At 40.7% G+C, this 27,412-nt stretch overlaps 1 protein-coding gene across 2 annotated transcripts in view; it reads left to right on the plus strand.

Moving 5' to 3' along the window:
* The window catches only part of cntfr (ciliary neurotrophic factor receptor), a 216,934-nt gene that overhangs the window by 180,755 nt on the left and 8,767 nt on the right, over window positions 1-27,412 (plus strand). For both annotated transcript variants that reach the window (XM_022769536.1, XM_022769535.1), the window contains 4 exons: window positions 1,281-1,447; window positions 8,685-8,848; window positions 25,799-25,867; window positions 26,148-26,268. In XM_022769536.1, the coding sequence (XP_022625257.1) occupies window positions 1,281-1,447; window positions 8,685-8,848; window positions 25,799-25,867; window positions 26,148-26,268 (521 nt within the window). The remainder of the gene's footprint in view (window positions 1-1,280; window positions 1,448-8,684; window positions 8,849-25,798; window positions 25,868-26,147; window positions 26,269-27,412) is intronic.

A 27,412-nucleotide genomic window follows, 5' to 3' on the forward strand; every position in this document is an offset into this window, starting at 1 on the left:
GTTAATCACAAAATGTCTCTCTAAACATAATATTTCTGTGCATTCCTTATTCAATACAGTGACAAATTAAACATGCCTGCATCCAAGGTAAAAAGTTGGACCACAGATGTCACATTGTTTTTCACATACTTTTGGAAAACGTTTTGCCTTGGGGGTAAATACCAATTTGAAACCCATTCAGAAAAGATAGGAACAATAAGAGTCCAGTGATAAAAGTTTAAGCTGAATAAACAAAATGACGTGAAAAACATCATTCTCAGATTATCCTGAAGGTGCTTATGAGAACAAATATCATCAGTTTGGACTCACACACTGTAGTTTAACACCTTATTCGTCTCACTCTCCCTGGGTGTCCGGGCCTGTTTTAACAGGACGGTAGGTGGACCTTAAATACTGAAAATGTGTGGATGGAGACCCAGTGAGTCTGTCTCCATCATGTTCTCTTTGATATTCCCACATCACAGAGTCCCACAGCTCACACCCCAGCAGGTGAATTCATTAATGTTGCAACACCAGTATTATTCTGTTTGAATAACAATGAAGAGTGGGACAGGGAGACGGAGAGAAGCATAGATGAAGAAGACTATAAAGAGATTAATACTAAAGAGTGTCAGTGTCTCTAGTGTCTAGGTAGGTTGTTTTTTTTGTGTGTGTGTGCAGAGAGCGGAGCAGCATCCAACAGGTGGAGTGATGCTCATTTTAATGTTTCTCACATCCTCCGTAACTGTTTTTGTCCCTTTTCTTTCATCCACAGCATCTGAAAAACAGCACTGTAGCCGACCCACTATCGCTGACAGAATTTAGATTTACAGTATGACTCCATTTCAAATGCTTTTTTGCCTACAAACAAATGTAAAATAAAGTTGTAAGAGCATATTTATGCCTAGAAGCCAAACTACAAAGTATTAAAAAAAAAAAAAAAAAAAAAAAAAAAAAAAGCAAAGATAGTAAAACTCAAATCTGGCTATGTCCCAAACCCAAGCTGTCCTGCTCTGTGAAGCAGGAAGCAGGAAGTAGAGTCAGCAGTTTTTAATGTTGGAATTAAAATTATATCCTATCTTTGATGTTTAACACACAGACTGTTAAACAAAAAAAGGGGGCGGGGGGGGGGGGGGGGTATGTTTCCTGCTCTCTCTCTACATTTACACACCAGTGTGTATGAAGCTGAAAACACACACAAGCTTCTCCACTCACTGTCCTCCTCACACCTGTCCATGTTCCTGCTTACCTATTCTACTCCATCCACATTCTTCCTTGTTATTTTCCCTTTCCCTCTCCAGACATAACCAGCGCTCACTGGAGGTGCAGAAAGACTCTGTCCACAAGAATCGCTGTCATGTACGATTTCCTGAGGTCTTTTCCAGCTTCCCTTACAAAGTCAACGTGACAGCAGTCAATGCCTTGGGGAAAGCCTCCACCATGATCTCTTTTGAGGAGTCCAGTATAGGTAAGAGAACTGACACATGTTTTGTTGTTTTCTGCCCCATTCTTGATTCTGGTGTGTGTGCATGCAATTACAAGGTGACAGGTGTATTAGACATTTGTATCACTAATTTCCTCGTTGTCAAACTTGATACAAAATGAATTATAGTCTTATCAATGCTGAAGCTGCAAGCACAAGGACTTTTTTTTTTCCACAAAAAGAAATGGTTTAATTAAAATTTCTGAATTCAAGGGGTTCAAAGGGAACACACTGACATTTTTAGATGTTTTCAAATTTTAGAAATTCCAATATTAACACTTTTCATTGAAATTTTCTGAGCTAAGTTCAGGGACAAATCTGAGATCCTTTCTTACACACAGATTGGCAAATATCTGGCACAGGAAATGCCGAGTGTCACGTCATCTCTTTGAGGATGCCAACCCGTGAGCGATTTTTAAAATTTGTTTGACCACAGATGACTGATTTCATTCACTTCTGGTTCCCTTTGGAGGTTTGTTGCACGCACGGCAATGCTCGCTGCCAGAAAGACAAAGAAAGTTGAAATTTCAGTGGCCAAATAAATGTCACCCAGCTGAAAGGAGAGCGCACAGCGTTTTTTTTTTTTTTTTTTCCCCTTTAACCAACAGCGTAGTCCATTAGTGAGAAACCCACTGACTGTGCACCCATGTCATTACCAAAGGCACTAGATAATAAACAGGCTACCTCTGAACCTTTTCTGCAGCAGACAGTATTTAATTGAGGCTTGGACTGGATGTGACATAAATCAATGCTCTGGTTTCTCGTTGAAACGTGCCAAACACCAGCTGCCATTTAGCTCTTTATTGAAATATAAAAGTGAACCTTAAGAGTGAGCGCGTTCATTGGCCGTCTTTTAAGTTGCAACCTTCATGGTTATGTGGTAAGTACTTTAAAAAAAAAAATGCAGTTTGGATTGCAAAGTTTTTGTTCACTTAGGTTGCAGAAGGCGACATAATAGCAGCAAGACTCTTAGAATTCATAAGCGGCTCAGACTGGAAAGCAGTGGAGGGGAGAAATTCATTTTAAAGAAGGAATGAGGAGTACTTTGATAGATAAGCGAAGTGCTGCCAGCAGTCCTCTGCGCTGTTGTATTGCTTAGAGCGCGATATGGGTGTGCATGACGCATAAACACACACAGACACCAATGGGGCTATGAGCGATTGTGTGGAGTGAGCCGGTTGAGAGGCTGTATTGAAAAAGAAAGAGAGAGAGAGTGTGTGTGTGTGTGTGTGTGTGTGTGTGTGTGTGTGTGTGTGTGTGTACATAAGTAACCAAATGAGGCAGTGACATGCTCTGCCAAGCCCCGGACACAGGACTCATGAAAATGCTAATGCTAGCCGGATTAGCGCCTTGGCCGAGGAAATATCCCTCAACTATTGGTGATAGCAAAATACCCCACTGCTCCTTTCTTTCCCTCTGCTTTCTCTTTCATTCCTGCATGCCCTTGTTGTGACTTTGTACTTCTTTCTTTTTTCCTCTCTCCCCTCCTATTTTTCTCCTCCCTCCCTCCCTTCTCAATTTCTTTGCCATCATCAACCAAATCTTCCCAGATAAGTTGAAAAATGTCATATGTGTGACAAATATCTTCCATCCATACTATTATTTTCAGATCGATTACTAAAAGTTTTAATCCTAAAATAAACCCTTTAATTTCTTCCTCTTTATCTTTATCCTTTAGTTAATTTGCAGCTAGCAAACAATAAAATGCTTTATTGCCACTTTCTGGTAAATTACATGACTAGACTTCTGCCTGTGTTTCGTCTATGATCACTTTCTTTTTGTTTTAGTATAATTGATAATGTAATACAGCTGTTGTCACTGATCACAAAGAGAGAACAGATCTGTTTCTTTTTACTCAAGAGAAAGCTAGTTGAAAGGCCAAATCTTAAAAATATGTTTTCAGATTTATCATAATTAGTGTGGACGTGGTCTTGCTCAACTCTTTTCCACGTTTCTCTTTTTTTTTTTTTGCTTGACTTTTCTGACTGTTTCATGGTGTTTGCTCTCTCTCTCGCTCTCTCTCCTCCCCTCATCTCCTCTTCATTCCTGCATTGTTAAAAGTCGCTCTCATGCCATTCGAAGTTGTAAGTCACATTCATTTTCAGGGACAACGAGGCAGATCGTAAATAAATAAAACAATTTCATGCTTCCTGGTGCACTTCTGAATTCTGAGTGGGAGTAAGACAATTCTCAACTGTCCTTGTTCATCCGACCAAAGCTGGGATAAAATTAGATGAGATGAGATCGTGTGTGTATGTGTGTGTGTGTGTGTGTGTGTGTGTGTGTCTGTGTGTGTGTGCACATGCTGTGGGTACAGTTACAAAGAGATCCCTCAAGGAAGCTCCAGACTCATCAAACGATAGCTTAAAAACTTTCTAGTGTCAGAATGATCAAACGATAACCGAAGTGTAAAGGCTTCTACAGTTAAAGCATTTTTACTTACAACAAAGAACTTTTTTTTTTGTCAGCTCAAACGTTAGCCCACCTGGGCACCTGCTGTCATTCAGTACTATGTTACCCATTCATCGCGATTACAATGAATACAATGTAACCTAATTTCAGAGGGTGAAAAAAGCAACAGTAGCTTTTCAGCAGCGACATTAAATTCTCTCTCACCTATGTCATCCTTTCAACTGAGACTGATAAGTGGAGTGATCTTTTCATCAGGGATCAGATCATGTTCAGGTTTAATTTTTTGCAACTTTGTGGCTGTTTTAGGAGAAAAAAAAAAAAAGTGGCACCCTCATGAGTAACCAGTAAAAGTAAATTTTAGTCATTAAAAGTGAAGAGGTTAATGACAGCCAGTTGAAAACACTTTAATGCTTAATACAGCAACAACATCCCAGTGCTATTTACAGTAGCTGTCTAATTTTTTGTTTTCTCCATATTACCAAGTGAGTAGCACAGGCTGCACTGACAAGCTTATTTGTTATTCAAGACTATTTATTCAGCAGAAAGAACAAGAAAATGTACTTGTTGTGATATTTTGCTGATTCTAGCAGACCCAGCTCTCTGCACGAGGGAGGTCAGAGATTGGCATCGACCACTAAAAAAAGCCCCCCTACAGCTGGCAGAGGCTTAGTCATATTAACTGAGAGATGCACTAATTGCTGTCATTCACAAAACCTAACAAGTGCAAATGTCTCTAGTATAGCAGCTGATTTCTTAAGACCAGTTGTACAATTGCAGTTTTCAGCTTAAAGTCTCTGAGGCACATAGACCCAAATCCAGAGCTGCCTTCAAGTTGCAGATCAGATTGTTGTATGCCCATCACAGGATGAGGAGATGAAAGGTCGACGAATGTTGTCATTGGCATAAGTTATGACTCCCCATAGTCAGAGTTTCAAGATATTATAGCATCTAATGTGACTTTGTAATGTGCCACTTCCTTTAAAAGAAGAAAAGCATGTGCTTTTTTAAAAATTCATATTTATTCTCTTTGTCTGACGTAGATTTAAACAAATAAGAGCAGTGATGTGAATTTAGGACATATTACTTTTTTATTAAATTCTGTAGGCCTATGCTTTTACAGGAAACTATGTAAATTTGGTTAAGTGAGACAATGTGGAATCAGCTTCAGTAATCTAATTTTTATGCTCTACCACTGCCATGCCATTCAGTATCAATCAATTAAAAGACGCTAAACATTATTGTACACACATGAAATGCCTGTGCTCAAAGTTTAGGAGAATAACACTTTTGACACACTAAGTGCAGTTAAAGGAGCTATTTGTAAGTCTTGCTAATGCTACATAGCCAGCGTTAGCATCACCAGCTGTTTACTTACCAGTCTACAAGAAATGTACCAAGTTCAGCATAAAACTTCATTCCTTTACTCACCAAGAGATGTCTCCAGTGGTGGAAAGCAACCCTCTTGTTTTGTTTGTATTTCTATCCCTTTTTTTCTTCCACTGAATTTAGCATGCTAACCAGCTCCTGCCTGGCCGGGCCCATCTCACCACTTTCTGATACCGAGTCAATATAATGTCCAGGCTGCCCTGAAAAAGTAGAGCTGCTCAGAGGGCGGATTATAAGCTCTTGTATTATAATTGCAACTATGACCAAAGTTCTCGGCAACACTGGTAAATGTTACAGCCGTTAATGCTAATGTCTGCTCTGCAACAATAGCAAAATTTTGAGAGCTGCTTTAACTCCAGATAATCTCAACATAGTCTACTTGCAACAAGTAGACAGAGGCTTCAAGTTGATTGTTTAATGTGGACACAGATTTTGATACTTAAAATGGTATGTATCAACTTTTGCTGCAGAAACGAATCCTAACATCTGGAAATAAGCATTTTTGCACCTGGACCCAAAGTGAATAGGGTTTTGGAATTGGCTTTTGGTGAGATGCCTGAATAAGTAGTGGTGACAGTGAAGTCATGCAACTGTGGTGCAGATCATGTATAGCCTAATGTTAGCTTTTTACTTGTTCTGTATTTAGGCTTCAAAAATCAAAGAAGTGGTGTGCATTTGTGATCATTTTGCTAAATAAATCTTGTAAGTGCTATGGACTTTTGTTTGTCACAGAACCCATTTTATGCAATAACGCAAAAGCCAATGGAAAAATCCCATTGGCTTTTTGTCTAGGGGAACCATGGTGACTGACTTCTGAATAGGCCTACAAAAATATGTGATCCCTGCAGCACTCAATGGTGCCATATTGCACATGGAGTGGCCACAGTTTTCAGAAGAGCACCCCTTTTGTTCCATTTTCCTTTTTAAGTTATTTTTGTAAGATATTGCTGCAGATTGAAGCACTCTATTTCTTATTTCTCCCCATTTTCCCATTTGTTCAAGTGCACCGATAGATACTGTCATCCGGTACCGAGTACATTCCACATTTTTGATCTTTTTGAAAGGGCTATTTATTTTAAAGGAAAGATTTTGTAGTGTGAGGACACGGGAAAGTGAAGCTATGGAGTTTTAGATACCTTTTTTTTTATTATTTATCATGCAGTCACACCTGGATGCGTTAAGTCAAAGAAGTAGATGACGTACAGTATATTAATGGATTTAGAAAAACTGCAATGAGATATTCCAAGAAAAACGTGGATGAGCTTAGACACACATCGGTACATTAAGTTCTAGATACAGATTTAGCTTTAGCAGATCTCTAACAGTTTATTGCTTTTTTTCTTTTTGCTGCATAACTGTAGCCAGCGGGACAACCTTTCAGCAACTTTTCTTTTTTTGTCTTTTTAGTAAGAAAGATTAGCCATGCAGTCTGTCTCCTACTCTGTCCTCCTATTTTCAGCCGGCACTGCGCTGTGTGGTCTCGCAAGTAGCTGTTTGAAAGGTTAGACATTTTATACCTGTTCACAAGCAAAGAGAAAAAGCAGGCGGTGGCAACTGTTGCAACGTGACATTGAGGAAAGAGCGACCGTGATGTGGACGCAGATTTGAACGAACAGAGCCGAGGGAGGCATGACAGATGTTTTCAGGCCAAGCATGGACAGGCACAACAAGGGATCTCATAAAATGAGACCTTCTAATCACACTTCATTTTTATTTATTTCTTTTTATATTTTTTTTTACCAATCTTCTGTTTCAACATCTTTTAGTTTTTACACCCACATGGATCTTCTAATATATCAGCAGTTGACAAAAGTAGCTAATGTCTACCTACCTCCAACAATACTTGTACAAGTGTCATAGACACCGTGAAAGTCTTTGAGCCTTAAATGTGTTGCTCATCACTTGTACATTTTAGCAGATTATTTCTTTAAAATCTGCATTGGTCAGTGAAATCACAAGTGTCTCAGTGGACTTCAGACTGTTCATGTAAGAGAAGCTTTTTTTCAGCTCTAGTACTATTAGCGGTGCTTGGTCATTTCTCATTAAACACACAGCTAATGCTTTGTGTTTAGAGGCAGATGAATACTTTAAAAGCCTTTGGGACGACCCGCCCATACGGATTTCTTTCCGTTTTGTTTCAGTGCTTGTATGTGCTGGTTGGACAAAGCTGGTGTGGACAAAGAATTTCTGCTCCTTGGTCTCTAATGATTTCACTTTGGTTTCACTCTGCCTGTATGCACTTGTCTTTCTCTTCCCTCTCTTTCTGTCTTGCCTTCCCCATTTCATCTTTTTACACATTTACTTGAAGAGATTCACATCTCTTTCTCAAGGGAGAACGCTGCCCGACTGCTTTTATCTGTCTCTTATCATCTCCATCCATCTTTCATATTTTTAATCATTCATTCTGTGAAGGTCATATCAGTAAAAGAGATACCTGTCTGTCATCTTCTGTCTGTCTGTCTGTCTGTCTGTCTGTCTGTCTGTCTGTCTGTCTGTCTGTCTGTCTGTCTGTCTGTATTTGCCTCTGTATTCTCTGTTTACACATTTTTCTACATGTGTGTTGTTATGCTTTTTACCTGAATTGCTCTCAGCCTTTGCTACTATCTGTGTGTACGTTACCAGACATTCCGGCTGTATCTGCCCCTATCCACTTTGTATTGTAACGTTGTGTGTGTGTATGTATGGTTGAGAAAAGGTGTCAAGTAGCTAAAGTGGCAGTTCAAGTGATCTAACAAAGACTGGGTCGTTCAATAACAGCTGAAAAGCACCGACTTGAATTCTCTCCATCTCTCTGTCTATGTCTTTCTCAGTGGACATGTATTCAGAAACAACAACGCTTCTACTCCTATACACTTACATCTCTCCAGAACTTCAATTCCTGTTCTCACATTTGGCCGTATCTTACCTCATGCCTCATATATCTGAAGCCATGAACCCAAAGGCATCTTCAAATTATCGTGGAAAAACAGCTTTAGCGCACTCCTCCTCCATGATTGTGTAGGTGTCGTGATGAGGCAAAGGTTTCAATTTGTTGAACTTTGTTGAGCCAAGCTATGCTGGCCTTTGTGGGTGCATCCAATTGTTGTTGGCCTCATGTCGACACAAGACAGGCGAAGCATCAGCATGCTGATGCAGCCTCCAGGTTTGTTACAAAAACCCTGTTTGAGACTCTGCTAGCAACATTAAGATTGTAGGTAAGGTGGTACTGTACTACACAGAGTTCATGCACAAGGTGCAGCGCAGGACCCTTCTTTGAATGCACCGTAACTCGAGATGACATCATCATTTTCTAAGACTTCTGAAATCTCCCTCCAGAGCCACAGAAGACGTTACACAGCTGTTTTCTCTTGATGACAAACGAACTGAAACTGCGTTAAATATGTGGAGAGACCCTTTAAAACAATTATTCTTATCCACCCTACAGTCAAACCAGATCCCCCGGAGCGCGTGACGGCGACCCCGATCCGTCTCAACCCTCGGAGGCTGGAGGTATCCTGGCACAGCCCCGCCACCTGGCCGGACATCGACAACTTCCCTCTGAAATACTTCCTTCGGTACCGGCCACTCATCCGAGACCAGTGGCAGCATGTGAGTAGCGCTATGTGTGTGTGTGTCTGTGTGTGTGTGTGTGTGTGTGTGTCTGTGATATTCACATATCATTATGTCATTTACAAGCAGTCAAGATGGGGTACGAATCCAGTGTGGAAAATGTTTTATCCAATGGAGCCAATAAAACCATATGACTGAGTTTCACTAGCTCATCCAGAGAAAATCTTGTGTCATGTAATGACTAAACCATGAGCAGAAAATGAAGGAGGTTATAAATGGTCAAGAGTGTTTGTTCACATATGTCTCCATTACCAAAAGCTGTGAGTCAACATTGGAAAACACTTGCAAGAGTATGATCCTTTACTTGGCATTTGAAAACCTCTGGTTATTATATCTTTTCTGGAAGTGCTGTGCCAAAGAAAAACACTGACCTTCCGACGCACTGCAGAGTTTCACCTCATTGCAGAAATATTTCTCTCAAGGAAATGGCAATCTTAGCTTATCACATATTTTTTTCAGGCAAGTACAGAAATGAGCTGCACTTATATTTTCCTATGTGGTCAGTAGTTTTGCCCAAAGTAAATTAAACAGGTCTATGTTAAAAAAAATTCATTACCCAGGGAGATGCCTCTGGTTCAACCTGCAGTCATTTGAGTTTGATCTGTGGTCAGACAGACATAATCGCTCAGCTGCTTATGTTACTGTATCTGACTGTTTCTTCTGGGTTCATTTCCCCGAGGGCTTCATATAGTAAAAGCACATGTGTCCACTATAGAATTCCTGGGATGAAAGCCGTGTCTACTGAGATCTAACGTTGCAGGGCTGTTATCACGCACGTCAATGCTTTGCAAAAGGTGTTGTTCCAAGAACTTGGGTTACGGACCTTCACATGGAAACACACATGGACACGTACATGAATTATAGACCGATACACATTTTGTTTTTCAGTCTTTCCATCCCTGTGTGTATCCTTCGATGAGTGTCTCTGTCTCTGGTACTACCAAGCTACATGAATATTTTAATATTTTTCCTTCTGTTCTATCTCTGTCTTTTTTTTTTTTTTTTTAAACTACCACAGCAGTTTACTTTCTTTGGTTTGAACCACTGTGAGGGATTTTACTCTTAGTAGAATATACATAAATTATATATTAAATAACCTTTATTAAATTATCCATGTAGTCGATAATTTTCAGGCACCCCACGGGGATCCTTTGGCCCCACTTGGCTTTGTTTTCGCCTGGTTCAAAGAAGCTGATCAAAGGATGTAAATGCACGTGAGATGAGTAAACCCCAAGACACCCTTGATTTTAGCCCTCCCCCTTCATTAGCCAGCTTTCAGGCCCTTCACAGAAATGAACTGGGAGCTTACTGTTTGTGATTGATCATCAGGAAATGAATTACAGCTATTAAAATCACTGACTCAATGTGATTTATGAAGAACAAGGATTAGCTGGATCATGCTTCTCAATTGCTTAGTGTTATATTGCTATATCTGACTATTGACTATCAAACACAATTAAGAAATGGAACAACCTTATTTGGCCTCTTTGGAAGTTTTAATTGGCATTTTGACTTTTGATTTCATTTTGATTTCTTTGAAAGAAATTACAAAAAAAAAAAAATCATCAAATCAATCAAATGAATACACTCACTTCAGCTACCTAGCTACGTGTTATAGCTCCGCAAAAACCTTTAGTCACACAGAAACACATGTAAGGACAAACTGCTACATTCAATCTCTCTGCTTATCTCTCCCACACACACACACACAAACACACACACACAAGTTAGACTGAAGAAAGTTCTGACAACGCCTCAGATCTTTGTGGTTTGAACTCCTGATTAAACTCGACACACACTCTAGGTTTTCCGTCTCCCCCTCACCACTAATCAATCAATATGTGAGCTAAAGCATAACGTGAAGGGCGGGAAACCTTAAGTCAATATTTGGATTGGGTAAGAACACATAATTTGGAAATTACATAAATACAGCCGATGACAGCTGAAAACTGCAGGGTTTTCCGTTTTTGTAGTGGTCTTTGATGAATGTCTCCACGGTCGTGGTTTTAACTTTTGCAGCACTAAGTGTGGTTTTCAGACGGGGGAATTCTGAACCTAGCACTTCTGCCCTTTATTAGATGTTGGGAAACAGCGTTTGCCTCAATCCTACACAAAGTGCGTTGTCTGGTCAGTAGATAAATTATTGATCTTTGCGTATTGATTTTGTTTGTGCATAATTAGTCCAATTGGTCATGCCACATTGGAATGAATTCAAGAGTGCTGTCGCAATAGGTCAGTGTCCGTATCATCTATTGGAGATATGAATTTGATAGCTTCAGCCTCTTTTGTTCGAACAGACTGGAGAGACTGTCCTCAACTCAAACTCAGCCCATGGGTCGTTTGTGCAGCAGGTTATTATGTCTCATAGTTAGGTTTTGTTGTTGGGCGACATCTAGCAAATGTAGTAATTATGACAGGAGCAAAGGGAAAAGTGTGGTGACATGTGGCATATAGAGCAACAAAGAGGTTGCTGTGGATGGATGGGTCAACAACGCACAGTCCCGTGACCAGTGCTGTGCAAGCTCACACTTCACAAGAGCTAGCTCAAAGTTAAACACAAAGGTTCACAAACCACTGCCACTTCCAAAGCTACATGAATTACTGTTTACTACAAAAGAGTCACAGACAGATTGCTTTTAAAACGATAAGAAAAGCCGATGTGAGTATATGTTTTATGTGTAAATGCTATGAGTTTGACTTAGATTGAGGAACTTTGTGGCTGTTGGTTCATGGTCTTACCCTTTCTTAATCATTTCTTGTGATCATCATTCACTGGCAGACATTTCAAAAGACTGGTCAGAGCGAACAACACTCATGTTCATTAGTTGCAAACAGATACGTTCAGTTCATCGCTCACCAATAACTGAGCGCGTTCAATGAACACCTCATTCGTGCACAACACTGCCTATGACACAGGAGATCGGTGTTCGATTCCCATGTGGACGTAGCAGTTTATGCTGTTTCTATTATCCGTGACCGTTAAGCACGTTTTTGTCCATTATTATTGTAACCATGACAACAAAGAAATGGAAGTAGTTTTTTTTTGCCAAAACTTAACCGAGCCATGACCGTTATCACAGTAACCATGGAGACAAAGGTTGGCACGCCGCTCTCGATACAGTCTGCGTGTTTATTATTGTAACCGTGACAACCAAGTTCCAGTACGCCTGCTGCCGTACAGGCGCCATTTCAGGAGACACTCCTATGGGTTGTATCAGAGGGTTGAAAAAAACAACCTACATGGTTGTTCATGTTGGAGGACTGGTTGCGACTGGACTATGGCAACATACTGTTGTAGAAAACATTTGGATTTTAAACTTACAAGCCTTGACATAAATCATTCAGTGGAGTTAATGAGGTTGCCAAAATAAGATAAACTGTTTACTGGCCCCATATATACTTCATTAATTATAGCCTCAGAGGTTGAATACTAATTGAAGTGCTCGGTGTTGCTGAGGAACTCGCCTTTAATGTGGGGAGACAGCAGAGCTGGGTGAGAATGGCTTTCACATGTAACATTTTGAAATATGTTTTGAGTCAGGAATGAAAGCGCTGGTGTGATCAGACTGATCTTTAGAGGAAACCATCCATCCTCCGGAGGAATGAAGGGATGACTGGTTCAGATACTTACAGTGACGGAGATTCAGACAGAAAAGAGGAAAATGAGGAAGAGTTTTGAAGTGGAGATGAATGGAGCGCATCAGAGAAGGAGAAAAGCGTTAATGGCTAACAGGCTCTGGTAGATACAGTAAAGAGACAGACGCAGTGTGCGAGGTAGACATTCCTCAATACAGAGGGAAATTTTGGTTATGGAGTGACAAAGGTGATTGAAATGTAGACTCATTCAGATGAGGGACAAAGAATGATGAGTGAAGAAAGGAAACTAAGAGCTTATTGCATTTTAAAAATATGTGATGTGAAGGTTAAGGCATATAAATCTGAGAACACTGAAAATTGAAAGAATGGATGATGTGTGAAAGTTATGGAGAGAAAAAAAAAGAATTGGCATGTGGAGAGGAGCGCGATTAAAAGGTATGGAGAAATGTCAGCCTCCAATAGATAAATGGATGAGAGCGTGAGAGACAGGGAGAAAAAAGGGAGCGCTAGAGGCTACTTGGAAAGTGAAGTTTTATAAGCTATCAGTTACAAGGTGTTTCAAGTTAAAGGAAGATAGATGAATGGTTCAAGGGAAGAAAAGAGTGGAGAGAGAAAATAAAATGAAAAAAAACTTCTGGGATATGTTAAGCCATGAAATAGTGGATGAAGTAGAGAAATAGGGAGGGAATGTTGACTTGAGAACAACGTAAATTTAGGATGGATTTTACACATCAGTGACTTATAGGATAGGATAGGAAGACAGAAACAGACAAGAAGATCCTCAGATTAGGTAACTGATTGATTTGCGAACTGACAATAATGAAGACAAGAAAGACATAAAAACAAAGGGCGACAAAGGCATAAAGGGAGTCAGAATGACAGAGAGGGAGGACAGCAGGAAACAGGCAGTGCAGACATAGTGAGGATAAATGGAAGATTTGAAGGGATTTTCTTAATTTGAATTATGTGTGAAACGTCTACAGTGAACATTGGGTTATTACAATGTACAATGTGCAAAAAGCTGGTTTTCAGTTAAAAAAAAAAGAAAAAAAAGCTGAATACATTAGCTTTCTGGTGTCACAACAAGTCCCAAAGCCTGCACTGTGAGTAGTTTACTACAAGCACACATAGCTGTCCTGACTCTGGGTGGCTGTAGCTGACTCCGGACTTCTCGTAGTGAATCAAACAATCATATCTGCAGGGATAGACTGGGAGAGGCTGTGCACACTGATCTGAGCTCCGTGTTTGTGTTTGTTATCATCTCTGCTTATGAGAGGTGAAGCCATGAGAGAGTGAGCACACTGTTCAGTGTACTTTGTTCCTGCTGTGTAGCCTGGTGGCTAAAGCGCTGGCTCACTAGCTGTCTGCAGATATCAGGCTGATCAGGCTCAAGATGCACAAACAGCAGCAGCAGGTGAATTAGTTGTAGTGATGTGTCTGCTCCATTTGTGCTTGAACTGATTGTTAAAACGGATTTCTGTGCTGTACGTGTTTGATGCATCTTGTACCGACACTCCATCCCAGTGAATAAAATTTGACTAAAACGAACAAACTTTCAACAAAAGACTGAAACTAAAGCTAAATCAGCTGCCAAAATGAACACTGCTTCCAATGATGCAGACCTTTTATATTCTTGTCTAACCGTCTTGTACATGAAGACCCAACAACATGATGTTTCCATCATGTTTTAGTTTTGCTGCAGGAGAAGAAATCTTTAGAAATCTTTATCTTACGTGAAAGATAAAATGTCATAATGTTGTCTGGGGAAAAAAAGCAACTAAGTAAAATAGACATGGACATTTTATGTATGTAAGAATGTACAGTAGCATACGTGGTCTGTTAAAAAAAAAAAAGAAAAAAAAAAAGATTGCTTTAGGATGTGCAGTGATGTTGTGTAATATTGTTGAATTGCTTCTTTGTTTTTGTAGTGGTGCCTGCTATGGTATCCTCAGGCTATGTCCAGAAACAGCAACTGAGTTGCAACAAGCTCAGTTTCAGGACATTTCCCCCGAAAGGGCAACACACATGGGTAGTTGTATGACGCTTGCCTCATTGATTGTTGACATACTGTACATCAACACTTCATAATACATCAATCTTACTTCCTACATGCATCAGTGCTCCTGAGAAGTGGCAATTTAATCACATTTGCTCCCTAGTTGGGTACATCCTGGCTTCTGTACCTTAACTGGTACGTCTGTGTGTCTGTACTGAGGCGTCTGCTACAGGCTTCAATTGACTCAAATCAAATGATGCAACACTGTGTGCCTCGGGTCCTGTGCTTTGCACTAAAGTGAGTGATCAAAAAGGGTAATTTGATCCATGAATTCCTTTATTGTTCACTCTATAAAGATGATGATCTCTTTTCTTTAGGCTCAAAGAGTTTAAAACATAAGATGGCAAGCCAAAGTCTCTTTTAATTCAATAGGGAGACCATGCCAAATCTGATTTTTTTGTTTCAGGGAATCTCTGTATGTCACTTTTTATTTCACATTATGTCAGCATGCTGATCTGTAATTGAAAGTTCATCATCAAAAACACAAAAGAATTGACACATGAAAACACAGCTACGCCTGCAAACGTTCAGTGAATTGTTCTGTTTCCCATGGCCTTGTGTTGCATTGTTTCCATCCCCACCTCACGCTCCCTTCACTGAGATATGAATTCAAACTCTCACAGCAATTAAAGCAATGGTCCAGTAACTGTGATAAGAACAATTTCAGATTGCTCAATATTCTCTTTGTGCTATGAAACTGCATCTGCTGTGCTGTAATTGCCCTTTGGGGATGATGCTGAAGTCCATTCAACTGAAAACACACACATTTCCATGCAGCCCCTTTCATGCACGAAAACACACATATGCAGACGGAAATGACATACACTCTTAAATGCTGGTATGCATATAAACAACACACACACACGCACGCACACACACAACAAACATGTTCTCGTTCTTCTAATTACCAAGATTAATATACATGGAAATGCTCTTACCCGGTACATTTACACTCCTATGCATGAGCGTGCATGTGAAAACAACGATCACACAGTCACAGATTATCAGCATTATGCTAACAGACATTCAACACATAGCACACTAATATATACAAAATCTCCGTCTCGTCAAGTCTTATTGAGGGAGTTCAAGGAGTTCACATCCAACTCTTTTCAATGTCATTGGTATTGTTTCAAGAATTTCGTACAAATCAGTGTAATTTTTCAAAATTGCAGTGCAGTGAACTTATTCTTTATTATTTTTAAGATAATAGCACAAACTTCTGGATGATTATTGAAAAAAGTTGATTTATGTTGGAAATATACTGAAATAATCTTATTATACTGGATGATTTTACAGTTGTTTTAAGCCAGAAATTGACTTGAGAAGATTGTTTCTTGCGTTGCATCCACAAACACACCGCACACTTCCTGAGCACTTGATTAGGAACACCATACTTATAATGTGCAGAGCCTCCGTTTCCCTTGAGATTCCGCTCCATTTTGACATGATTGCATCACATCATTTCTTCAGATTTGGCAGCTGCACATTTACGCTGCCAATCTCCCGTTCTACAGCATTACATTACATTTACTCATTTGACTTTTCTCCAAAGTGACTAACAAGTGAAGGGCAACACTAAAGACTCACATCCCAAAGGTATTCTACTAGATTCAGATCTGGTGAGTGGGGAGGTCACTGAAGTTCACTCATTGTCATGTTCATGAAACCAGTTTGAGATGAAAGAAGAAGCCATTAGAAGATGGTAAATTGCGGCCATAAAGGGAAGCACATGGTCAGAAAGAAATTCTCAGGTAGGCTGTGGCATTCAGTGATTGATTGTGGGGCCCAGTGTGTGTTAAGAGGACAATCCCCACCCCATTACACCACCAACAGCCAAAGCGGTGCTAAATACTGACCCTACCATCTGCTGCCTCAGCAGAAATCCAGATTCATCAGACCCGGCTACATTTTTCCAGTCTGTCTTCAGCTGTCCAGTTTGCCCACAGTTGTAAAGAGTAGTTATCCGAGTCACCATAGCGTTTCTGTCAGCCTGAACTCCCCATTCTCCTCTGACCTTTGACATCAACAAGGTGTTCCCATCCACAGAACTGTTGTTCACTAGATTCTTTTTGTTTTTCCTCACATTTCTGAGTAAAAACTCCAGAGACTGCAGTGTGTGAAAATCCCAGGATATCAGCAGATTCAGAAACCATAAAAATCAGCCTGTCTGACACCAACAATCACACCACAGTCAAAGTCACTGAGTCACATTTTTCCCCTGTTTAGATGCTTGATGTGAACAACAGCTGAAGCTCCTTCTGCATTGCATTGCTGCCACATGATTGGCTGATTGGATAATTGCATAAAATAAGAAGATGTGCAGGTGTTGCTAATAAAGTGCACTGTGAGTACATTTGCATATAATTGCTCACCTACAGGCTGTCCCTGCACTGTCACACTACTGTATACGCACAAACAACAGAGGGCAGAGAAGTACAAACGGCACAGAATGAAATGTTACGTAAGAGACACAAAATAGTCAGAGACACAGACGGACCCAATAAATGAAGCAGCCGGAGCAGAGAATAGAGGTGGACTTAGAATTCTTCTTCCTTTAATCTGTGTCCGCTTGACCAACACAGCCTTTCACTCATATATTTGTCCCACATTTTTCCTCCTTTGTCCTTCTGTCTGACACTCCGCATCCTCCCTCTCCCATCCATCTCCCTTATCCTCCCTTTCACCTCGCTTTCTTTGTCACCTTCTCTCCCTCTATCATTTTCTCTCCTCCTCTTTTTTTTTTGCATCCCTTCTTCACTCTCCTATCTCTTCCCTTCCATTCATCTCCACCGTCGTTCCACTTTGCCATCGGTCTTCTCCTCTACCACCAGCACACCGTCTTTCCCTCTACATCTACTCATCCGTGTAATAATGGTCTTTGTGTGTTTGCCAAAAGTCACTCTCATCCTGCGAGCACTTAGATGAATCAATAGTGAGCCAAGAGCTGTGTGCGTGTGCGTGTGTGTGTGTGTGTGTGTGTGTGTGTGTGTGATGGTAAGTAGATTAACACAGACTCACTCTAACAGTGTTATATCGGGAACATTCTGTTGCGTGCGTTGCTCACTTCTTATGTTTTTTTTGTCTGTTTATGTGCCGTGTGTTTCTGTGAGTAACATTATTATCATGGTGAAGGAAAAGCAGAGACTGACACTGAATAAAAGGTTATTCAACTCAATCTGACACTGAACGTCATGAAATCCAAACGGCGCCTCCCTCATTTTCATCTTTCCTCTCCTCCTTTCTCACCCTCTTCGTCCCCCCTCCTCATTTCATTTTTACCTCCCCATCACTTTTTTTCCCCCCCTCTCTCAGCAATCAATGGGTGTTTTTTTTTTTTTTTTTTTATACCATCCACGCACTCAACCTTCCAACTATCCTTCCATCCATGCATTAAGCCGGCTATCTACCCATCCATCCCTCAAGCCATCCATTTGTATCTATGGGTGCACATGATAAATGTTTAGACCTTGTTTGGGGAAAACATCCCATCTAAAGGACACTGCCAAAGACAGACCATTTATCAAACCCCATCTTTCTAACACACACACACACACAAGGCAGATTCTGTGCTGTCACATATGAAAGTCATCATCATTTAGCTCAGCTGTCGAGACACATTACAGTAGAATTGTATCCTTTACCTTTACATGAACATACACACACACACATACTGTAGACCTGTTATGAGCTTACACACACTGCACATCTGTTGGCTTTTTGCTCATTTTGACACAATCTAGAAACTGTAGAATAAATCAATACAAATCAATCTTTTGCTCCTGTTCTAGTTGTCATAAAGGAAGTAAGAAAATATGAGAAGGGGGCAAAGGCAGTAGAGGAAAATGATCCAGAGAAAGAAAGCGACACCAACACGGAGGCCATTGTTCCCTCTGTTAAACACTATTATACAAAGAGGTGTCATGTACATCACCCATTAGAGAAAGAGCTTTCTTATTGTGTGTGTGTGTGTGTGTGTGTGTGTGTGCGCGCGTGTGCGCGTGTGTGTGTGTGTGTGTGCGTGTGTGTGTGTTTCCCAGATTGCAGTTGGGATATTTCAGTGTTTTCTATTTGCTGTGCTTTGGAGAATGTACTGTGTAAGGGTGAATGAAGATGAATGGGGCCAGTGCCCTCCTCCTCTGCCTCTATTGATTTCTGTATCACCATGTCAATCCTTGGGCTGTCAAACGCACACTCCTATCTTCTTGGAGATGTCAGGACACACACACACATATAAATACACTGTGTTGACCTCGTCCTGGGAGCTCGTGTCTCATGGCCAATAAAGTTCTGATAGAATGAAACATGGAAACTCACCAAGGCTTGTTAGGATTTGACAAACAAGGCAGATTTTTTTTTTGTACTCCTGCGATATCCGGAGAGATTTAAAAAAGTAACTTAGAAGTCAAATAACAAAAAAATAACTTAATTGACAGGCATGCTGGTGATTGTGTTGCATTGAAATTGGTTAAAATCATCATCATCATCATCACCATACTGTCCACTTTCTTAAGATATTCATGAAACATTTGCAGAAACTTTTTTTTTTTTTTTTAGTGCCCAAAGGCAACAACTTCCAATGAGCAATGTCCACTTCCATTCGACAACATGTTGTCTTTGGAGAACAGTGGTTTGAGCCGTCGTGCAGCAGTTTCACCACTCATCCAGTTCTGTCAGCCTCAGCTTTCATCATTGCATTGGGCAGAAACACAAGGGGGACATTACAAAAGAATAGTCCCGGTGGTGATTTGAGTGAAAGACTGATGATTCAATTTGAGGCTTTCTGACAAATGATTGTCGTAAGGAGGCGGCCACAGGGGTTTTTTTCGAGCAGGAATAACCGGTGTGAGTTTGCTCAGTAGCCGTACGAAGCTGTTTTCACTGGACTTCATTTTCTTTAACATAGTTAGAAAATTTTCTCCAGCTTTATTTCGTCAGAACTGGCATCCACAAGAGTCTATACTAATTAATGCCATTTGTCATTTGTCTGATTTTGCTGACAAAACAGCACAGACTTTAATGGCCACTTCAAAGTCCTGAATGTCGGAGTTTCAATCCAGCACTTGAACGCAGCATAATATTCAAAGCTTCAAAGATATCGTAGCTGGCAAAAACCCCAGATCTAAATAATCCCCCCCTGCCAAAGTCCATTGATCCATTGATCCAGAGACAATCTTTATATCAAAGTTCAGACTAAGGTTTTATAATTTCAAACAAGCAGCTGAGGAAACACCTAATTTCCTTTAAACCTCACAGCCAGAGCTTAATTCTCCATATGAAGCATTGGCAGGGTGACAGCTCCGATAGAGACACGGTGGATGGTAAAACAATGAAAGTTGAGGGGTTCAATCCCATATACTTCCTTACTGAAAGTGTCCCTTAGCAAGGCAGCGCACCCTCACATCTGCTTCTGGCATTAGGGTCACTAGTGTGTGAAAGACTTTGTAAAGTATATAAATGCATTCACCATACATCCATTATCATACGTGCAGAACCTCAGGACTTTCCCGGCCTCGGTTAGATCAGCCATTTGTGACAGTTCGTGACTTCCGCCTTAAAATGAGAGCTGCAAGCTTCAGTTTTTCGGGATCCAAGAACTTTAAGTAGAGAAAAACACTTTAGTAACATGACAGCAGCTTTTTCTTTTTTTCTTTTTTTTTTTTTTTTTTAGAGCTGTTGCTGAAGGAAGTAAGGGATGAATTCAGAGTTCAGAATTATGTTTCATGACGTGTTCGTGTTTGACATTTTTGACACGCCGGCGTGACAGCATAAACCAGAGTTAATGTAGAGACGACTCCAGCGCCGTTCTGTTGAAATTATCACATGCCTTTTTAACGGTGTAAGGTCTAGTGCGGGATTTTCTATTGGCTGGGGGGTGGGGGGGGGGGGCGGTTTAACTTCCTTTTACAGTAATTGCTGCTATGGCGATTGGGGCTTCAAAGAGAGAAATACTGTCTGAGAAATTACTCCTGGACCTGGTGTGTTATGTGCATGCGTGTGTGTATATGTGTGTGTATGTGTGTGTGTGTGTGTGTTCTCAAATGGGAGGAGAGCGTGGCGGAAAAATGGGAGCTGTCAGTCAACCTAATGAGACCAACCTTCTCAGTGCGCGCACACACACACACACACACACACACACACACACACACACACACACACACACACACAGAGTGCCATCGGGCCAGTGGAAGTGCCATATAATTGGGTTTCCTTTCCAGGACAACAGACATGCTCACTGGATTAGATCTGACCACCGACGCCAATTCTCTCCATGTCTCCCTCTCTCTGCTTTTCCTTTCTCTGACTGTCTCTGACTTTCTCTTTTTGTTTCTCTTTTCTTTTTTCTTTTTTTTGCATTTCTGTTTCTCTCTTTTCTCAGCCTCTTCATTTCTCCCCATTTATTCTGCTCTTCTCTTTATCTGGTTTTCCTTTTTTCATCCTCTGTCCCCTTGTTCTGCTTATGTCGTTGTCCTTTCCACCTCTGACCTACATGTACGGCGCTTCATCCCATAACGTGACTATAGACAATGTAAGTGACAAAATATATCACATGACAGCATCTATAGTCCCACTGATGCAAATGTTTTATGTTATTTTATCGGACTTATTGGGCGCCTACTCTGACCTAATATGTAAAAGTATTTGTAGGATATTGGATGAGAATAAACTTTATTGATCCCACCTGAAAGTTTTTTTTTGCACCAGTTAAGCACAAGGTGGAACAACTAAAGAAGGCCTGAGAAAGAGGGGTGGGGAAGAGGAGAGGCGATGACAGGAAAAAGGAAAAGGAAAGGAGAGGACACAATGAGTTTAGAAGAGGAGAGGAGGTGAGGAGAAAAAAAAAGGATGTGTGAAAAGTAAAGGGTCACTTCTTTTCCTCACAGTTCCTTATGCAATCCCTGAGGAATGTTCACATCTTCTCTCTCTCTGCCCCTCTCATTGTCTGGATTTCTGTAGAAGCTCTTAGAGTGTGTGCACGTGTGTGTATTGTAGCATTAAGCTTTGTGTGTGTGTGTGTGTGACAAAGAGAGAATTTCTAAGCTTGACCCTGCACCATAATATTTTGGAAATAACACATTGTTGCCACGTTCTACTGTCTCTCTGTGTTTTTTCACTGCATCTATGTTATAAATAAAATATTATTTAGTAGCCTCAATAGTGTGTGGGCTTTCTGCAAAGCACACTGTGCATCAAGGAGGAAATGTTCTATTTATATACAGTACGTATAATCTGTAGATATGTATTATATAAAGCGTAATGAGCTGTATTATCCACAGATAACAACATTTATTCTCTATACGAACTATTGTTTTTCCGGTCATGATTGATATCCGCCCGCAGATATTTCGAAATGCATCTTTTCGGGAATTATTTGCTCTGAGCCGATGAGTCAGGTTTAACAGACGTGTCCACAGGGGTCCTATAGGAGTTTGTTTTTGTTTCATAATCGCAGGTGTTGAATCTTGATCCATGTAAAATGTTAGAAAGGTGAAAAGCTGGAGCTTCTGTCCCAAGTTTTCTTTTTCCACTGTCAAGCTACTGAACTCTTGTTTAGGGAGCAAGCACAAATGGGCATTTGCATTTTCACGTTCAAAGATGTGAGAAAAATCCAGGTGCGCTGCATCTCATGTGGATTACTGCAACAAGACCAGGCCACCCTCTCTCCGTGTCCTCCCGTTCATCGTCAAACATTCATGCTCACATATGTTGTTTACAATGAATAGACATACGGCGCTTATGCATGAAATGAGGAAATTTCCCCAGAGTGACGACATTTAGTGATCATTACTCTCAAAATAGACCAATTTGTGGTCAATCCGTTCAGGTGGAATCTTATTTCATTATTATCATTATCATATTATATCTCTGGTTTGCTGAATAGAGTATATTTACACTGAGTCAATGGGACATGATTATGGTGAGGTAAATATTTGGGTGTTAGGGATGGAAATGTGTTTGCGCGTATGCCTGTTTTCCTTTGTTTGAGCATGTGTGTGCGTGCGTGTGTGTGTGTGTGTGTGTGTGTGTGTGTGTGTGTGTGTGTGTGGGCAAATCACACCCTTGCATTTGAACAACTGCAGACACACTTTTTTTATGAACACCACAGACGTTGATTTTGTTTTCTTTACAACTCTAAACAGTTTAGTTTACAATATATCAGCCCTACAGATACATAGGAAACTTACACACACACACACACACAGACACACACACACACAGCAACAAGTGAATATACATCACTTCACCACCACTGCGACAACACACAAGCTTGGTCTTGCAGTGTGAATGATCTGACAGTGTTTCTTGGCAGCAATAGCAACAGCCTCTCCAAAATACATCTCGTCCTTCCATCTATCTCCCCCAGCGCCCCTCCACCCCCTATCCCTCATCGCTGCATCCCCCACCTCCCCCCTCTACTACGTGATATTAAGTGCTACTCTCACTGCTCCCTGTTTAGCCACTTGGCAACGCAGCAACACATCCATCTCTTTGGAAATGTTTATCTGTGAGCTGTTTAGTCTACACAATCCTCCACACACACACACACACACACACACATATATACATAGTTCACACACACACACACGTGCACACAGGCCTGTGCACGCACACACAAGCACTAGTTGCAGTTCAGCCTTGTAAACACAAATAGCAACACAACAGGCTGACATGAGTCTGAACATGCGAGTGCAAAGAAAAACAAACATGGAGACACACACACATGCAAAAATGTAAAAAGACACATGAACAGATTTACATGAGCACACAGAATGACGCAGATGCACGTGTGTATGGTTGAACTCGCACAAGCTTTCACAACATAGACATGAGTATGCAAACACACAACACACACATGTACACATTAGGGTCGGGAAGGAATGCTGATAGAAGCTATGGTTGGATACGCTGGTTGGAGTATGTGTAAACAGCAGAAGATTTAGCCTCAAAGGCTGCACACATGTCTAATGTTAACACACACACACGCACACACACACGCACACACACTTTATATTAAAGTGTATCCACACATGTACTCACAGCACTCAGCAGGACCACGTAACACATGCACACTCGGATGACGTTGTTATTGCATTCCACTAATGAAATTAAGCCTATAAATGTGGCGCTCGGTTAGGCAGATAAACCCTGAACTTCCTTCCGAACAGAGAGAGAGAGAGTGTGGGGGGGGGGCGGGGGGGGGGGGGGGGGGGGCGAGAGACAGAGAATCAGAGCAGAGAGACAGAGGCTGTGCAGATCAAGGAAACGTTGAAAACAGAGCGGTCAACTTTACAAAGAGGGTGAGCGATGAGAGAGAGATTACAGGAAGAAAGAGGAAGTGCAGAAGCCGGGGATGTGCGAGAGGGGTTATTTGTCAGATCGGCTGCAGATTTGCACATCCTGAGAAACTAAAAAGGAAAACTCCAGTCGGAGGGTCGGTTATACGGCTGATGGTTGGCAAAAATTATATGGTAGTGTGAGGGGGTTTTTGATTAAATCACAGGCTGTTGAGAGTATCCGGAGATATCAAGAAAATTTAAAGGATCATTCTGTTTTATTTTTGTAGTCTTGGCCAACATGTCTATCGGTGATATATTATTTTAAGAGAAACCAAAAATTATTACCCAGAATGTTCATAACAAACATCCTGGTTCACAGCATTTGCAGTAAAATCACTGTGTTTTCAGATCCCAAAGAGGGGAGTTGAAAAGTTTTTCCCACAGAATGATAGTGGTCAACAAACAACGACACATGAGTTTATAGTGGGAAAAAAAAGGGGGGAAGTATCATATTACCTTAAAAATTGATGGTAATGAAAGCTTCTGTCTTCAGGAACCCTTGTTCTACAATGACTAACATTTATCCGCTGAGCCATAACTTCCTGATAGAATGTTCTCAGCATACACTTCTGACTACAGTATATACACTGTGTGTGTGTGTGTGTGTGTGTGTGTGTGTGTGTGTGTGTTTGTGTTTGTGTGTTGTAACAGATGTAGACCCATGATGCACTTGGATCCGTGTTCGACTCTAATAAATTGTTAAAACTGTACCTCTGCCTGTACCTGGCCTGAAGTCAGTTTTGTGTATGATGCAACTCAAGGCTCAGCCTTTAGAATCTCTAAGAAGCGTGTTAAATACTGTAGCTGCTTATAATATTCATCTCCCTAAATGTTATATCAGTATTGGTGAAATTAGAGTTTGCACCATTATACAGTATGTTGTCCACCTGAGGCAACGAATTAACTACTTGTTAAAATAGTTCAATGAAGGAGCTCCAGTTTTAGATTCAGTCTGATTCAGCTTTGTGTGTGGACAGTAGGTGTGTGTGTGTGTGTGTGTGTGTGTGTGTGTGTGTGTGTGTGTGTCCTCTTGTTGCACTGCTAGACTGCAGGAGGCAACAGTCATGTCACTAAATCATTTAACTTGACTTCAGGAGTAGAAAAGGCAGCACCGTCCTTCTCCTCCTTATTTTTCCTTAGAACTCTCAGGCACAGGCCAAAAGCAAACAAACACACACACACACACACACGCTGACCATAAATTACAGGGAAGCAGGGAATCATTCTCTCATGCTCTCCCCAGTGACTCAAACATTTAGTTAATTCTCTGTTGCGCTTTGCAAATTAAAATGTGCACAAAAGGCTTTCAAATGTTGGTATGCATTATATTGTGTTACAGAATTATGTGGCATTGATGCCAAAGCTTTCTGGTATAATCATCAATTATACCGCTGGTATTTTGCATGCGTGTCTGAGTGTCGATATGTGTGGAGCTTGGAGGTTGCAGGGCCATCAAGGTTCAATCAATTCAACAGTAAAATGTAAAAAACACCTCAAGAGTAAAGCAACAGACTTGACCTATGCACAGAATAATGATGAAAGGTGCGTTGTAAATGAATGAGCCCTGGATAAAAAAAAATTTAAAAAAACGCTATACTGTACGGCATGGCTGAATCAACACACCATAAAACATTAAAGGCTCAAGCTAGGATTGCTATACTGAGCACATAATTTATGGGTAGCGCTATGGGTAGAAGGGTAGGACATCCAGACCCAAAGTTGACTTAGGAACTCATAACTGCCTTTTTTTAGCAGAGAATTCTCATAATTCATGGTGTTGAAACATCTCTTATCCCTAGGACCACAGTACGCATTCAGAAAACCTGTGTATGCTTTTAAATATGCATCAGTTTCATTCCTAAATAAGATTATTTTACTTCAAAAATACATTTCCCTGATCAACACTGACCACCTGCTCTCGTCCCACTGGCTGTTTAGGTGGAGCTTTCCGACAGCACCTCCCACACCATCACTGATGCCTATGCTGGGAAGGAATACATCATCCAGGTAACATGTTCATCTCACTAAGTAAGACAAGTGAAAACAGTACTTACATACCGTAAATGTGGGTTCATGAATAAGATGTAACTACCACCTGTTATTGATTTTAAAAGAGGGAATAGAGCCTTATGTTCCCATAATAACTACTATATGTCTAGCAATTTACAGAATTGTAGTCAATGGTGACAAATCAGCTTTCTTCATGCACTTTGCATATGATGTTTCCACTTATTAATGAGTGCTTCTTATTTACCAAATACTTCTTTACTGCCCTCGTGTTCCACAGGTGGCTGCCAAGGACACAGAGATCGGGACATGGAGTGACTGGAGTGTTGCTGTTCATGCCACACCCTGGATTGAAGATCCTCTGCCCATCACTTCCACAACTGAAGGGGACTTTCCTACCGGTAGGTTATAGCCTCAGTTAAAACCTGGACACTTTATTTCTACCTTACGTTTGCCTTCAGAGCTGGTGACTTAAGTCGGATACCTTGGTTCAAGATGTAGGCATTTACTGAATCTGAAGGTAAGTTTCCCGGTTTGAGTGATGTGTGATATCCTCGATTTTCTTTTCCGATACCGAGTAAAACACAGACTCTTTATCGCCGATCCCAATATGATACTACTGTACAAAATACACCAAGAGGAGATGAGTCAACAGGTTACATAGATTTGCTGTTTTATATTGAATATCATGCTATTCAGATTGAAATAATAAATGACAGTGAAATACATAGTGAAATATATAAATTCCATATTAAATGCATAAATGAATCATTATATTTTGAAATAATCTGTCAGCTGCCAAGCAAAACAAATGAGAATGGGTCAGTGAACATCATTGGCTGCTGCTCATAAGCCAACAAAGTAATGTGAGGGGTTTTTTTTGCCTGTATAGACTATATCAAAATCTGGGCTCTGATAATAATAATACAACTGAGAAATATTTTATTGAATTGATGTAAAGTGATTCCAGGAAGACAAATTTCCCTCTAAGCTGAGGTCAAAAATTGCAGACCTGATCTTTCTATAGCTACTTATTGTAGCATTTCTTTCTTTATTTAATTATTTACTTCTTTACTTACTTACATTACCATATTTATTTAATGAGCTGGTATATTTATTGCCATCAATTTGAAGGATTTATTCTGTGGCTTTAAGAATGTGGGGAACTCCAGTTGTTTGAACATCGACACACAGACTGAGGCCAGGACACATGTGAATCTCTTTCCCACCGTCAGTGACAGTGATAAATGTCGCCAATAGCTACATACACTCTTTCTCTCTCTGTACCTGGATGATGTCTGCCACTGCCAAGTGAAGTCTCTCGCCCTAGCAGCACCTCTCCTCTTCTTCAGACCGCCACTGCGCAACCTCATCATACTCTGTATTGTGATTAAATCTCAGATGCTCAACGAGGTTTGTGGTGTTGCCACAGCACCTCGCCGTCCTCCCACACACATCACATGCAGCGTCGTGGCTGTTCTGACAACTGACAACGTCCCACACAAGACTTCATATGTAGTCAGCCGTCGTCAATGTCAACACTTG

Source organism: Seriola dumerili, unplaced genomic scaffold, assembly GCF_002260705.1.
Source record: "Seriola dumerili isolate Sdu_G_001 unplaced genomic scaffold, Sdu_1.0 BDQW01003326.1, whole genome shotgun sequence".
Taxonomy (NCBI): domain Eukaryota; kingdom Metazoa; phylum Chordata; class Actinopteri; order Carangiformes; family Carangidae; genus Seriola; species Seriola dumerili.